Below are 15,261 nucleotides of genomic sequence, written 5' to 3'. Positions count from 1 at the left end.
TCCATAGTCAGGAAACCATGACTATCTGTTGATTAACGAGCTAGTCAACTAGAGGCTCACTAGGGACATATTTTGGTCTTAGTATTCACACGTGTATTACAATTTCCGGATAATACAATTATAGCATGAATAAAAGACAATTATCATGAACAAGGAAATATAATAATAATCATTTTATTATTGCCTCTAGGGCATATTTCCAACACTCATCTACTTCCTCGACACCTTGCTGGATCAAGAGGACGAGGGACGTCATCGTGCTGAACGTGTGTAGAAATCGGAGGTGCCGTACGTTCGGTACTTGATCGGTTGGAGCTAGAAGAAGTTCAACTACATCAACCACGTTGTCAAACACTTCCGCTTATGGTCTACGAGGGTACGTAGACACACTCTCCCCCTCTTGGTGCTATGCATCTCCTAGATAGATCTTGCATGAGCGTAGGATTTTTTTTGAAATTGCATGCTACGTTTCCCAACACTTTGACCTTGTCTAAGACCTGTCTATTGAGACGTCTAAAAAACTCTGACCCTCTTGGGGCGCCCCGCCCCTCCTTATATAAGTTCAAGGGGCGGTTTACATGTAGAGTCCAAGTTAGATTAAGACTTAAACTATTCTAACTTCTCACCGTGGGCTTCTTAAAGTCTTGGGCTTCTCTCTGTGGGCTTCGTAGACCCGGGCGACTCATCTTTGTGACTCCATGCATCTGCCGGGTCACAATCTGTTTGCCGGGTCATAACTGTCTGTCAGGTTAGAAACTGTCTGTCGGGTTAAAGACTGTCTGTCGGGTCTCACCAGCCGGGTCTCACCTGCCGGGTCTCACCAGCCGGGTTAGGATCTGAGATGACTTAACGTCAGGGCGACTTAAACCCAAAGATGACTTAAGCCTCAGGGTGGCTTATCCTTATGAGTCGGGTCTTGGTCGTGGGTAATATCCCCAATATACATGGAATACATAGTTCAAGCACAAAAAGTATTTGAAGTGCACAATTCAAACACTACCTCTCCTTAGTTTCCACTGTGGATCCACATATGCTCCACAAAAATCATTTCGATGATTCTGATGCATATGTAGAAAATTCATAATCTGATCTGCATCTTGATCTGAGATGTGGACTTGTTCTCCGGGTTTCTCGAAATCATGGGTTTTGGCTACCTCTTCACTCCCGTCCTCGACAATTATATTATGCAAAATGACACAACATCTCATCAGTTGCCACAAAGTCTCTAATTCCCACATAATTACAGCCTCATAAAACAATTCCTCAACGAGCTCGGAGCACTCCGAATGCCCTCTCTACATCCTTCCTGATTGCTTCTTACATTGATGCAAAGTGGCCTTTTGTTTGTTGCCATGAGATCGATTATGGTCTTAACAAACGCCACCCACTGAGGATAGATTTCATCTGCAAGGTAGCACCCCATGTTGTAGTCATTCCCGTTGACACGGTAGTTGCACGGCGGCGCGTCCCCATTGCAAAAGTCCTTTGGTCGCTGGAGTGCATTGATGTCGTTGTGAAAACCAAACATGCCAAATCCACAAGTTGTTTGATGTCACTGCTTCGGGTATGACGGTGGCCTCTTTAGTGTGACATTAGTACATCACATGCACATCTTTGGGCTGTTTTTTCGTTGCCAATGCATGCAATCAATTGAACCGACCATATCTGTAAAGCCTCTTGCTGGCCCAATAGCCATCAACTTTTCTATATCTTGCGCATTTGGTTCTCTCAAATACTCTGCTCCAAACACATGCACCACAACACGGGCAAATCTCACAGTGGTCTTCATGCATATTCTCTCCCCCATCCGGACCATTGCATGAACGACATTGATGGCGGTACCTGATTCAAGCATCCTCATAGCAAGCATGCATTTCTGTGTAGCAAAGAACGGAAGTTGTCTGCAATAATATCCGGTGAGCTTGAAGTAGGAAACATGTGCCTCCACTCCTTCCACCACGTGTAAGACAATGGTTTGTGCATACGGAAGTGTCAATGAAATCATGTATCAGGGGATGTTGGTCTGGGTGGAAATAGTCCTTAAAGAGTAGTCATGCTTCAGCGACCCCATCCCGACTCAAAACTCTTCTCATTTTGATCGTATCCTTGAAATTCAGAATGTGCTTCACCTCCCTGTCCATTTCCTCCTGGATGCTCATTGATCATCAACATCTCGACATCTTCGTTCGACTCAGACGATTCGAATAACTCCTTTTGCGTTGACTCATCAAGCTCCGTGCTTCCATTATCCTCATCTGACGAACCATCCGATGATGGTCAAGGCTGCACAATTGAAGTTTCACAACATAGTTAGCAGTCGTTTAATTATAGAAACTGAATTTGAATATTTTGGCCGACGGAGATTTAAGACGAAGGAACTGGAAAGCAGGTGATGAAGTACTGTACATCACAACGAAGGTCTATGGACACCTTCCGCATTTCACAGCTCACAGCAGGGCACGATCGTCTGCCGCTCTTGCCGTGCCGAGCGCACCCGACGGCGCACCGTCGTAGCGACTCCCTCGGCCTCTCGCCGACCGCCACGTGCCATCGGATCCGATCCAGCCAAACCGAACTTGCTAAAACGAGCAAAAGCTGCGCACTCTCTCGTCACCCCACGCCCGACCGGTGGACCCGCCCCTACATCCCCGGACCCCCGCCGGCGCCGCCCGCGATGCTCCGCGCCGCCATCTCGCGCCTCGGCGCCCACCTGCACCGCCAGCCCTCCCCGGCGACCCCTCCCCTCCGCGCGCTCTCCACCGGCCGCGGCAAGCGGTCGTCCCCTACCGCGCCGCCCCCCGAGCCCGAGGACGAGGGCCTCATGCGCGGCCTCTTCGTGCTCTCCCGCGACCCCGCGCACCCGCCGCGCCTGCTGGTGGTGCAGCCGCGCCTCCGCCGTGGCGCCCTCCTCGACTCCAAGCTCTCCGAGGCGCTCAACCTCGCCAGCTCCCTCGAGGAGTCCCGCGACGGCTTCGAGCACGCCGAGTCCGCCGCCAAGGGCGCGCCACCGCACCTCGTCGTCCAGAACCCAGCCTCCCGCGGCCGCAACCATGCCGGTACCCAACTAACCTCTCCGTGCCTACTGCTTGGCTCAAGTGGGAGTGTTTTTGCTTTGGGGTTGCAATGACAACTGCGAATAGGAATCGCGTTCCAGTTCCATTTTTATGGGGACTACTGTGGCCAGATTCTTAAGATCTGCATAGTATGCATGAATTATACTGCTCAGTTAGGCTTACTTAAATTTACCTCGTTGTCTGATAGGGGATTGTGTGTTGGTAGGAGGAGGCACATTTAGCTTGTTCTTCCACGATTGTTTAAGCTACACTGTGGTAGTATACGCAGGGTGCTGGTCATGGCTCATGCATGCATTGCTTTCGCCTAGTCATTCCAGACTTGATCAAATTGGGATAATGCTGCTTTCAATGGCTCGTAGTTTAGTCCAAGTTACCTGAGATTACGGTATATTTGGTGATGGATCACATTCTATAGAGCTGCTAGATCTCTGTTTGATATGGTATGAAGTGGAAGTCGTGCGAGCTGCAATCTGGCACCAAGAATTTAGTTACTATAGATGTTTCACTGTGATGCAATGGTTCTATTATTTTGAAGTCTTGTCATAGTGATTTATTCTTTCTTACATATTTATGATTTTGGTGTTAAAGTTACATCAGTGTGACCAGTGGCGAATCTAGCAGGACATTGGATGGTAGGCTTAAAACACAAATTTCCTAAGTCTAATTACCAAATGCATTGCAATTGTTGCATGTAAAGCACCAGAATATACTTGTCAAGTGGTATGTTTAGCTTAATAAGATTTTGGAGGGTAGGCTTAAGCCTATTGAAGCCTCCCTGGTGGAATCGCCACTGAGTGTGACACCGCAGCTCCAGTGGCAGAGCATACAGTTTTGATGGTTGAGGCTGTGGGTTCATAGACTCGTTCTCATCATAAGAGCAAGGATACAAAGCGCTTCTTGCGAGTTATCAATTATTTTTTGGGTTTTAAGCAGAGATCTGCTTTTGCCAACCCTTTCGAAAAGTGCAGGGTTACTCCACAAAACTTAAGAGCTTTGCCTTCTAGATTGATATACACAGCCAAAAAGAGTTGCGTATATCCTGGAGTTGGATTGGTAAGCAAGAGGGTCATACACTTAAGAGTTATAAAGGTCGATATATGCACTTGAATTTTGTACCATTGCCTGTTTGTAGTTATTTTAGAACTCATGTCGAAACATTTTTGCTAGCATTTGAAATTCCTCTTCCCACTTAGGTATTCTTATTGATGTGGCTTATTTAGGACTACAAATGTTTATGTAAACTCACAATTCATCATGCCAGATACGTATTTTGGACCTGGAACTGTGGATAATATCAAGTGTTACCTGAGGGCATTGGACGAAAAGGTGCACATTTCTCTTGCCTCTTGTACATAGTGTCTCATCTATTATTTTTTTCCTTTCTATGCTTTTGTATTTAGATACTTCTGCTTGTTTCTGTACTGCATGCAAAAATGTCGCATAAAACATATTGTTTAGGACTACTTTTGTGATCTAGACAATCTTATATTTCTTTACAGAGGGAGTACTCCTCATTTTGTTTTTGAAATCTTAATACCTGGTATTTGCATTGATCCTATCAGGAAGAATTAGATGCAGTTTTTGTTAATACACTCCTCTCTGGGGTCCAACAGAGGAACTTGGAGGCAAGTCTCCTGAGTTGAATTTTATTTGAAGTTACCAAGAAATGTGTATTTCCGACTTTCTGATGCTTTATTTGTTTTTTGTCTTATGTTTTGGTTGGTAGGTTGCCTGGGGAAAGCCAGTTTTAGATCGTGTGGGCCTTATAATTGAGATATTCAATGCTCATGCTGAAACAAAGGAAGCAAAGCTACAGGTGCATTTTATCTATATATTGGATTGCATGCTACTCTGTCACATCATTTGTGGGTCTATACAGGGTCTTGTTATTTGTATTATATTAAATATTAATGGGAAGAACCGAATATTGATGTTTATTTACTTATTTCACTTTGTCTTTTGCTTGGTACAGTCAGAGTTAGCAGCTCTCATGTACATGAAGACTAGGCTTGTCCGTGTCCGCGGTCCAGGTGGAAAACTAGCTTTTGGTGCAAGTGGGGAAGCTGAAGTTGTCAGTGCCCGAGGGTATGCTTCCTTTTAATTACATCCTACTGTAGTCAATAATTTATTTTATGAATTAATCTTGTGAAAGTTTTCTCCTGCGTGGTGCTACTGTATATGCACGTTCACCAGTTGATTTTGAGCCTGAAACTTGTCAAATTTTGGTCGATTATATTGTACTTGAGCACTTCACAGTGATCTGCCTGTGAGAAAGGACAAACCATGAAATCCCTTGCAGGAGACTGCTGCCTTTTTAAGTTTGTATTTTTATCAGTTTGAAGATCAGCTCTTGCTTTCAGAAACTGTTGACTATTGAGTAGTACTTTTTGCAATACAATTGAAACCATGGTAGATTGAGCATCATGCCAGCACCTTATGATGGATAGAAAGTTTGCTTGTGGCACTCGTACAAAAGATGTTTTTGCCTCCTTATCAACTAGCGAATGTACTCCTCGATGGTCGAAACCTTGTTTTGTGTCACGTGTCTTTCAGAGCAAAAAGATGGTCATGTTAGAGTCTTGTTTGATGACATAAATAGGCCAAGCTTGCGAAGCTCTAGATCTGCATAGGTCATAGTTATTCTAACTCTTAGAATATAGGAAGTCTTTTATATTTCCGAACTGACATGGCAAAGTATGAATCATTGTATTAATAAAGTGAGCAAATTCATTTTCCATTCAAATTACCATGGTGGTTTAGTTGTATGCTCTGATTAGAGGTTCACATGGAGGTTTAAAGTCCATCCTTCATTGTGTAATGTTTTTTTTCCTTGTGCCACTTTAAACTCTTGCAAACTCCCTTCTGCCATGAATTGTTCTTTTGCTCTTCTCTTTGTTTGGCCATTGGGAAAAAAAGGTTTTGCTTTTGAAGAAGCGCATGAAGATCACTTTTCAACTAAATTCATAAATTCTACAGATGTTCTACGAAACTTTTGAATATGTTCCACAAAAGATTAAGAATGAAAAATTCTCCCTAGCCAACTTATCAGAAATTATTCCAGCAAAAATTTCTTTTGCTTGGCATTTAAGGCTCATGTCACTGTTCTGTTCTTAGGAGAGGAAGTGGCGGACGGGGTTTCATGAGTGGTGCTGGTGAAACGGAACTTCAACTACAACGCAGGAGGTGCGTAACAGTAGATAGACAAGTATCTGCACATCAGTTCATGCAACAATTTCTCATATTTTTGCCGGTATCTTATCCAGAATCCAGGAACGTCGGCTAAGCTTGTTAGCTCAAATTGAAGACGTACGCCGAACTAGGGCGATACAACGTTCGAGTCGAAAGAGGCATGGTGGCTCATTTGGTCAAGACCTTGTAACTGTGGCAGTCGTCGGATATACAAATGCTGTATGTGGATCTACTATGACAGTTTGTTCATTTATTTCATCTTAGATATTTATATCATCTGATACTCTAGATTAATACTCCCTCCGTCCCAAAATAAGTGTCTTTGATTTAGTACAACTTTATTGGGACGGAGGGAGTACTACGTAACCTATTTAATATGTGAAATATATTTGAGTTCTCTACAACCTAAGCTTATCCCTGACGTGAGTTCGCTGATGCTATTTCTTTAGGGAAAATCTACTCTAGTGAGTGCACTTTCTGGAGCTGGTCTATACAGTGATGATAGGTATGCTGAAAATTAACTTTACTCTGTATTCAGTATTATACAGCATTAATGCAGAGGTAAATTATATCCTTATTCAATGCAGATTATTTGCAACAGTAGATCCTCGATTACGCAGTGTGATTCTTCCATCAGGGTAACATAGCAATTTTTCTGTCTGCTATAATATGTTGATGCAATTGTGCAGTTCGGGCATGTTCAGCGCATAACCTCTTTTTTGTCAAAACTCCATTCAGGAGAAAAATACTTCTCAGTGATACCGTTGGCTTCATATCAGATTTGCCTGTACAGGTAATCTTGTTAGTGATTGGATTTTGATTGGAGAATCAGTTCTGACTACATCATATAGAATGTATATTTGTTATGTGCGACAGATTGTTGTGCAATAACCAAGTAACCAAGTAGCTAAGCAGGTAGCATGATTTAGGGAGCAGCAAAAAATCCATCTAGTTGTTATCTCGACCTTTGCTAAATCCTACATAACCTTCTCTGTCATGGCCTAGGCTCCCAAGTGCATAGCTACGGTGGGTGGTTGCCGCCTGAACGCTTGCGCGCGGTGGGGTGGGGTGGGGGGAGCCTCGGCACCTGGCTTCTTCTGGGCTTGACCGGGGCGTCTATAATACTGGCTCTACATGACATTATCAGTACACCTTTCATGAGTTCCATGAAACTGGCTTTAATTTATAGGACCCAGCTTTCAACAACAATTGGATTTAATCTTCCTGTGTTGTTTGACACTTTCTACATCAGTGTCTTCTTCCCAACTAAAAAGGAAAATTATATGATCCTATTTTCAGATTGTACCATTTATAGCTTGTTATTGACCTCTTTACTTAACCGTTTGCAGCTAGTGGAAGCATTTCATGCCACCCTGGAAGAAGTTGCTGAGGCAGACATGTTAGTGGTAGGTGGAGTTAGCTTGTTTTCAGATCCATTCTCGATTGAACATATCTGATGAAGTATTTTATTTGCATGTTATCAATAGGTGTTACTTCAGCCCTGTGCATGTTTACTGTCAATTCTGCTTTAGTTTAGAATAGGGTCGAAATTACATTTTTTCTTTGTATGCATTGGTGCAGCATGTGTTGGATTCTAGCGCACCTGATATTGAAGAGCATCGTTCTACTGTTCTACAAGTACTGCAGCAAATTGGTGTTTCACAGGATAAGATCAACAATATGATCGAAGTTTGGAATAAGGTGACTATCGAGATTTGAGTTGGTTCTAACTCTTGATAATTACATATGGTTCCCTGGTAACTTTCAGTTTATATGCATTGTGATATATTGTTTGATGGGAAATTTTCAGATTGATCTTGTGGATAATATTGCTTTGACTGATGGGATTGAAGACGAGATCTTCCTCACTGAAGGTGAAGAGGAGGAAGACTTGTTCTCTGAAGATGATGTGTCATCAGAGCAGTCGTCTTTTGATTCCTTGGATGATACAGTGGATTCAGAGTCTCTATCAGAAAAAAGTTGTGAAAATGATGATTTAATGGCATCTAAAGAATCGATTGCTGAGCCTATCGAGATGAAAGCAGTGAACTCTGAACTGTTACCGGAAGATTGTTTTAGAGAGTCTAATCGCCCGGAAGCTATAAGTACAAGTGGTTGCACTTTGACAGAGCCAGTATCCACTTGTCACGTGAAAACTTCAGCTGTGGCTGGGACAGGATTGCAAGAGCTGCTGCAGTTAATTGATACAAAACTGAATGGACAGCAAACGGTTGTGCAGAGAAGCTATGGACCTTTTGATAGAAAATGGAGACCTAGTTCTATGGATGACGAGAAGGCTGCAGAACAGTAGGTATGTTTGTAGTGCCTTTTGTTCGAAGTGTTGTTGATTTTAATAATAATATGTGATTCCAAGTTTGCACTGGAGATGCACATCATTTAGAAATCTGAAAATATACACGATGTATCATTTATGCAGCAGAAATCTGTTTTGGATAAATTGGACAAGTGGCATCTAGATTTTTTTGTCTGTACAGTGCAGTATTTTTTTTCCCAATTTTCGTATAAAAATTGAAGGATTGTTCCCTCTTTTGCCCTGATTTATCTTACCCATCTTATTTGTAAGAGCTTTGACTTCCCGTCGTCTTATTTGTAAGACATTGAGAGCGTAAGTACCATGGTTATTTTCTCAGTTCTTTTGGTTTCAGTCTCATTGTCCCTTGTTCCTGTGCGAGTCCACAATACAGCTCAGAGAAATAAATGAAGGGCATATTTTGTATTCCTCCATTTACTTTTGTAACGCATAGTGTAGCTTTGACTTCCCTTCGTCTCAACAATTTGACATTAAGATGTGATGCTACTAATAACTTCAAATTGTGATTGTATGGGAACACTTTAAAAGATGAATTAATGATACCACCCTCATATGGCTAACCTAAGAAATACAGTATATTGTTAAACAACTTATTATACTAATTTTTTTGTTTCAAATGTAGAGTTGTGCAGGATCCAAGGAATCATTCTACTTCATGCTGAAAATTTGGATTCCTATGAGATTTATGTGTTTTGAACATAATATAAAGCCAATCTATGAGGAGTGGTGTCTTGCCTCATGGGAGCATGTGCTCCACTAATTTTGATATTTTGCTCCGTGAAATCTTAAAGCTTGCAAAAGTACTCATGCATGTTCCAAGAGACACGTCTTTTTCCACGTGGGTGTACACATTTCATTTTCCAGCACAACCCACCATTACAATGTACCTATGCAACCTGGTCAGTTGACGCACCAAGTCAACACAAAGAATGTCAAACTCAGATTTATTCTCTATTAAGAGCAACAACCAATGAAGAATACTACTCCAAGTTTAGCCATGTTTCTTGTAACAAACTTTTGAGTTTCAAGTTTGATTTAAATGTTACTGCGACAATACGTAGATATATCCACATTTTTTTAAAGAAAAAAACGTTTTCATCTACTGCCCTGTCTAATGTTCTGTTTAGAACTCTGAATGGACAATCCGTAGATACATCCACAAGGGCGAGTTCGTACCTTGTCTGCTATAAATTCATATGCATTGTGTATTAGGGCAAACATATTTACGGTCAAACTTGAATCTCGGAAAGCGCGGGCGCACTACATTATGGAACGATCGTGTACTGGGGCAAACATAGGCTCTACATTTTGCTGTTCATTGCTGAGGCTGTGTAGCCTTTTTTGCGGGCAAGGCTGTGTAGTCATGTCAGTTTTATTTAACTCTTGTAGCCTGTGCTAGAGGCTGGAGCAGTGAACATCCTCGTGCTTTCTTACTGTAGGACTGACGAGATTGAAGTAGCACACTTGGCTGTCCGTATCACAGGAAGAAGTCAATATAGCTACCACAGGTACCACAGTGTACCTTCGACAGAAGACCGCTGTCTTATCGTTCATGGTCCAACAAGCAACATACGTATCCTGTAAGATTTTGCCTATGAATCCAGTCTACTGCCTGTTACACAGCAGAGTAGGAAGGTCAGGAACGTTGAAGATGGAGAAGTTATGGTCATGTAACATCACTGCCTGCTGCTTGACAATACTAGTAGCACATCATATTTACTGTTCATAAAGACATTTAGGGTTCCTTCTGATTGAAAGGATTTTTTAGGAATTTTCCCTATTATCTTTGTTGTTTGATTCATAGGCCTGAGAATTTTTCCTTAGGATTCTTTTGTACTACATTTCACAGGAACTTTAGCATCAACTCAAACCTCTTTGAAAAAAATCCTTTGCTTTTCCCAAGATACAATCAATCAAACAAAAAAATTGTAGGATTGAGATGAGCATGACATTGCAATCATATGCTTTGCTGTTCTTGCAATTTTAGAATCCTTTGAATCAAAGAGGCCCTTAGAGAGTTAAAGTGTGTCATGCGTTGGGGGTTTGAGATGCTGCTTTACCACGAGCATCAACACAAAGAAGGTTTCATGTTGTTTGCATGTAAAAGAGGTCTAAATGATAAATGTTCTGTTTAGAGATTTGAATGCACAAGCAAAACTTTTGGTTATGTAACAGCGGCATGCTTGCGGGGACGTTGCTTGGAAATTTACAAGCAATTTATTTGATGATCAATTGCTGCAGTGCTAATTGTGCAATTCATTCAATGATGAAATATTACTGCAGCGCTAACTAAACCAAAACGAATCTAAAAGCAATTTCATTGGATCATCGATATTATTGCACTTCTAACTACAACCACAAATATCATTGACTTAATCACATTTCAAGCATATCCAAAAGTACAAAGTCAGATTAATAGTTAACATAGCAATTCCTTTCTCAGTGACACCGCCAAATCACAATCACCACACAGTACCACACCATGCATTCGTCGGAGGCTTCACCAGATCCTTGAGCGCCGGCGGCCACACCACCATCTCGTAGAGGTACGGGTCGCCGATGGGCCGCTTCTCATTGTCGTTGTACCATAGCCTCTCATTCGTATGCGGTACTAAGGCAAACATAGGGTCATGAACTACTCTGCACCCGATAGCTGGTGCCTGATTTTCACAATACGCTTTGGGCTGTTTGGATTGTGAGTATCTTTACCATATGATTGCCATATGATTTTTGCCATACTTATCTTAGTTGAGTTGCTCAAATTGTTAGCCACACTTTGACTTGCCTAAGAAAATCTTGCCGTATTTTTTGTGCCTATGACATGTGGGGTTAATTGCTCATAAAAAATTTCTTGACTTAGGTGTGGCTAGAACCAAATATCTACCTAACTTGGTCAAAGTTGGTTAAGGTTAGATGTGGCAGAGTGTGGCAAGATGTGGCTAGGAACCAAACAGCGCCTTAATCCAGCAGTTGTGCGACACTTGCTCCTACCCATGCTTTGTTGTTCATTGTTGAAGGTGTCTAGTCATGTCAGATTTATTTAAATCTTATAGACTGTTGGAGCCTAGAGCTGTTCCTCGTGCTTGTCCCGTATCACATGAAAGAAGACAATATGACTACACAAGTACAGTGTAATTTTGACAGAAGGCTGCTGTCTTATCGATTGTGTTAAATTTTGATTTTATATTTAACTAATAAATTGTTAATGTATATCAAAAAATAATATTATTGAAAACTAGATTTAAATACGAATCCAACGATATAATTTTTAATAACAAATTTGACAATAAACCAACCATGAAGATATACCGTGCAGTACAAGTCGTACTACAGCAACGACATTATTTAATATGAATCAAAGAGAGCACTAGTATCGATCTTGCCTCCTCCAGTCTACTTTTTACACAGCAGAGTAGAAAGGTCAGGAACCTTGAAGCTGGAAGCCTGCTGCTTGACAATACTAGTAGCACGTCATTTTCAATGTTCAAAAAGACAAAACTAGAGAATAGTGTGCCAGTAGAATACTTGTTCTTTTCAAAATCAACACCAATGTTTGATGGTTCGTGCAATTTGCTCCTGCATAAGTGGTCAAAATGATAATGTTCCGTGTAGAAATTTGAATGTGCAACAGTGCATCCATACTTTTTCGGTTATGTAGCTGCAATAATAAACGTTACTGAGAAATTACAATCAATTCATTTGATGATCAATTACTGCAGTGCTAATTGCACAATTCATTTGATAATGAAATATTACTGCAGTGGTAACTGAAACAGAACGAATCTAAAGACAATTTCATTGGATCATCGACATTATAGCAGTTCTAACTGCAACCACAAATATCATTATCTTTACCACATTTCAAGCATATCCAAGAGTACAAACTCGACTGTAATACTGAACATAGCAATTCCCTTCTCACTGACACCACCGAAACACACGCTACAGTAATCAGCACGCAGCACACACGCTATGCATTCACCGGAGGCTTCACCAGGTCCTTGAGCGCCGGCGGCCACGCCACCATCTCGTACGGGAAGACGTCGCCGAGGGGCCTCCACTCGTCGTCGTTACGCCATAGCCTCTCCATCTTGAACGTCTTGATGTCAAGCGAAACCACCCGGTCAGCCATGACGAAGAACAATGTCCCGGTGCCCTCGCAGAACCCACCAAAGCTCACAAGCTTGCACCCGTTGCTTATCTGCTCGCCGATCCTGGCCGAGAGCTTCATGCCGTGGAGGTCCCCCACCGTGGCTGGGGTCATCAGCTGCCGCAATGACACCGGCTCCTGCGGCGTCCACGTCCTTGGAGCGTCAAGCACCCATTTCACCAGAAGCAGGGGCTCCCGGATTGCAAAGAAGCAGAGACGGCCGTCCTCTGTCTTGCCGATCCAGTTGTTGCCGGTGTAGAGGGGCATCTCGGCGTTGGGGAGCGGCACCCCAGACATGGTCATCTTGGCCGTGTTGACAGACAGAATGTATTTGGGGTTGGCATCGGACGGTAGCATGTACACGACGTCCCCGACGACGGCGGTGGGGCCTCGATCGGGCTTCAGGGGCCGCTTCAGCGCGCCGGTGGCGACCTCCCAGGCAGACGAAGCAGACGAGTAAATGAGAATATAGAAGTTGGGGGAGGTCGCACCGAAGAGCACGACGAGGACGCGGAACTCTGCTCCTTCCCCCGGGACGATGGTGTGGCAGAACACCGTATGACCGGCGGTGGGGAGGGGCGGCAGCCGAACGAACGTCTTCTCCAGCGGGTTGCAGACGAGGAGGTTGAGTTCCGTCGCGAGATGGCGGCCGAGCTCGTGCAGGAGGAGGCGGTGGCCGCGGCAGTCGACGAGGATGACGCCGCACGCGGGCGACACGGGGAGGAAGCCGAGGCCGAGCGCGACGCCCGCGGTGGGGACGAACGGCGGCAGCGCGGACGGGCCGTGGTTGCGGAAGAAGCCGAAATGGCGGGGCGGGGCGGGGAGGCCGGGCGCGCGGGACACGACGCGGCGCCAGCGCCGGCACACCGCCCCGCAGCGGACGGCGCCCGTCGGCGGAGGGAGACGCCTGAAGACCTCCAGCAGCATGTCGTCGGGCAGCGCGGACACCACGTCGGCCTTCTCCTCGCCCCGGCCCGCCGGCCGCTCCGCCTCCTCCACCCGCGGCCGCGTGCGCCGCGTCGAGTCGAAGCGCCCCGGCGAGGACCGCGAGCGCACGCGGCGGAAGACGACCGCGGACGACATGGCCAGAGCGCAACCGCTCTCTCGTGCAGGCTCGGGCTCTCCGGGCGACTTGCGGCGCGATGTGGTGGACGGATTCGCAATGGCGATGGCAATGGGGGCGGCGGGATGGGGAAATCGGAGGATGGATTTAAGGGAGGCGAGAAGGCGGCAGCGAAATTTTGGGGGGCGTCGTTTGAGTTTCTGGCGGCCGCGGCGCCTTTTCGGCCGGGCTTCCTTTCCTTTCCTTTCCTTTCCTTTCCTTTCCCTCGCCTGCGCGCTGCGCGCGGTCGCGTCCCTCGCCAAAATTTTGGCAACTGCCTGCCCGCGGCGGGGCGCCGGTTCCGTTTGGTGTTTTTCCGCTGGGGAGGAGGCGGGGAGGCAAATTTTTGGGGGGGAGGGGAAGGGAAATCAGCGGGATTTCTTTCCCGTTTTCGCGTCGCGCACGCGGGAGTGTTTTGTATTTTGAAATGTCGTGGTTTTGCTGGGTCTGGGTGAGCGGGCTGGCATAGCACGTGGTGGTCCCCATGCGTCGGCGGCGCAGGGTATGGGGTTGTGGTTTTGTGGGGTTCTTTTTATTATTATAAAGGTAAAATTGTTTTTTTAGGGAGTAAAAGTAAAATTGTCGTATTGAAGAAGGGAGTTTTGGGCTCGAGGCCAGCACGCATTTGCCACCATGCTTTTGCCGACGGTAACAAAATGGATGGTGACGTGATTACTTTAGGCGTTGTTTGGATAGGCAGTATATGCAAAACCGGATCTTCACAAACCAGGAAACGGTGTAACAAACTAAAATCTTGTTTGGCAACTCTAACCAATCCGTGAATATAGAAAACTTGGCTTTTCAAAAACCCAGATTTCAGGTATATAGAAAAACGACTAATAGTCGTTTTTTCATAAACGAGATTTACATAAACTGGATCCCAACTGAGAGCAGAGCAAGTGTTTGTCGGCAGCTGCACGCCAGGTCGTGCAAGACGGAGGGGATGGGACGAGGCGGTTGGTTCGACGACCTCGGGGAGCAGAGCAATCGCTCGCCGGCGGCTGTGCGTGGAGTCGTGCAGGCCGAAGGGGGCGCGAGAAGCAGCTGACGGCAGCGTCAGTGCATGGGGACGACCGGACGACGACCTCGGGAACCAACAGATGCCCTCGCCTGCGGCCGCGTGTGGAATCAACGGAGGTCGAGGGGAAGCGAGAAGCAACCCGAGGAAGAGTCAGTGCAGGGGGGCGACCACCCAGGGGCCAACGGATGGCCTCTCCGTCAGCCGCGCGCGGAGTCAGTGGAGGTCGAAGGGGATGCAAGAATTAGCCTCGGGCGACGACCTCGGAGACCATGGGAAGTGCCAGCAGGAGGCCGCATGCAGAGTCATGGAGGCCGGAACGAAGTACGACAGCGGCATGGGATTCGTACGGCATGTTGTCGAGCTTGTATGTCTCGTCAATGGAAAAGCAAGGAT

General features: G+C 45.1%; 2 protein-coding genes across 3 annotated transcripts; one reads left to right on the top strand and one right to left on the bottom strand.

Annotated features, from left to right (window-relative positions):
* Nucleotides 1–2,647: 2,647 nt before the first annotated feature.
* LOC119294916 (GTP-binding protein At3g49725, chloroplastic-like) lies at nucleotides 2,648–10,375 on the top strand. 2 transcript variants are annotated; one of them, XM_037573207.1, is made up of 14 exons: nucleotides 2,648–3,056; nucleotides 4,336–4,400; nucleotides 4,637–4,699; nucleotides 4,801–4,890; nucleotides 5,047–5,159; nucleotides 6,189–6,257; nucleotides 6,338–6,482; nucleotides 6,713–6,768; nucleotides 6,851–6,901; nucleotides 7,002–7,056; nucleotides 7,613–7,669; nucleotides 7,845–7,964; nucleotides 8,074–8,574; nucleotides 10,035–10,375. In XM_037573207.1, the coding sequence occupies exons 1-13, from the start codon at nucleotides 2,675–2,677 to the stop codon at nucleotides 8,572–8,574; spliced, it is 1,767 nt and encodes a 588-aa protein (XP_037429104.1). In that variant the 5' UTR covers nucleotides 2,648–2,674; the 3' UTR covers nucleotides 10,035–10,375. The 2 variants fall into 2 exon arrangements, with proteins under 2 accessions (XP_037429104.1, XP_037429105.1); XM_037573208.1 differs by lacking the exon at nucleotides 10,035–10,375 and adding an exon at nucleotides 9,218–9,593.
* A 2,026-nt stretch (nucleotides 10,376–12,401) lies between these two features.
* Nucleotides 12,402–14,011, bottom strand: LOC119294914. The gene has a single exon (XM_037573206.1). The coding sequence runs from the start codon at nucleotides 13,826–13,828 to the stop codon at nucleotides 12,566–12,568; it is 1,263 nt and encodes a 420-aa protein (XP_037429103.1). The 5' UTR covers nucleotides 13,829–14,011; the 3' UTR covers nucleotides 12,402–12,565.
* Between the last annotated feature and the right edge of the window lie 1,250 nt (nucleotides 14,012–15,261).

This window comes from Triticum dicoccoides, chromosome 4B, assembly GCF_002162155.2.
Source record: "Triticum dicoccoides isolate Atlit2015 ecotype Zavitan chromosome 4B, WEW_v2.0, whole genome shotgun sequence".
Classification (NCBI taxonomy): domain Eukaryota; kingdom Viridiplantae; phylum Streptophyta; class Magnoliopsida; order Poales; family Poaceae; genus Triticum; species Triticum dicoccoides.
The sequence above is the reverse complement of the archived record's forward strand: the minus strand, read 5'-3'. Positions and strand labels throughout refer to the sequence as shown.

What these genes read in the sequence shown, in the direction of transcription:
- LOC119294916 (XM_037573207.1), top strand. Translation starts at nt 2,675, where the DNA reads ATGCTCCGCGCCGCCATCTCGCGCCTCGGCGCCCACCTGCACCGCCAG. An exon ending in TCGTCGGATATACAAATGCT is followed by an intron (nt 6,483 to 6,712) that starts GTATGTGGATCT and finishes CTATTTCTTTAG; the next exon opens with GGAAAATCTACTCTAGTGAG. An exon ending in GGTCTATACAGTGATGATAG is followed by an intron (nt 6,769 to 6,850) that starts GTATGCTGAAAA and finishes TATTCAATGCAG; the next exon opens with ATTATTTGCAACAGTAGATC.
- LOC119294914 (XM_037573206.1), bottom strand. Translation starts at nt 13,828, where the DNA reads ATGTCGTCCGCGGTCGTCTTCCGCCGCGTGCGCTCGCGGTCCTCGCCG.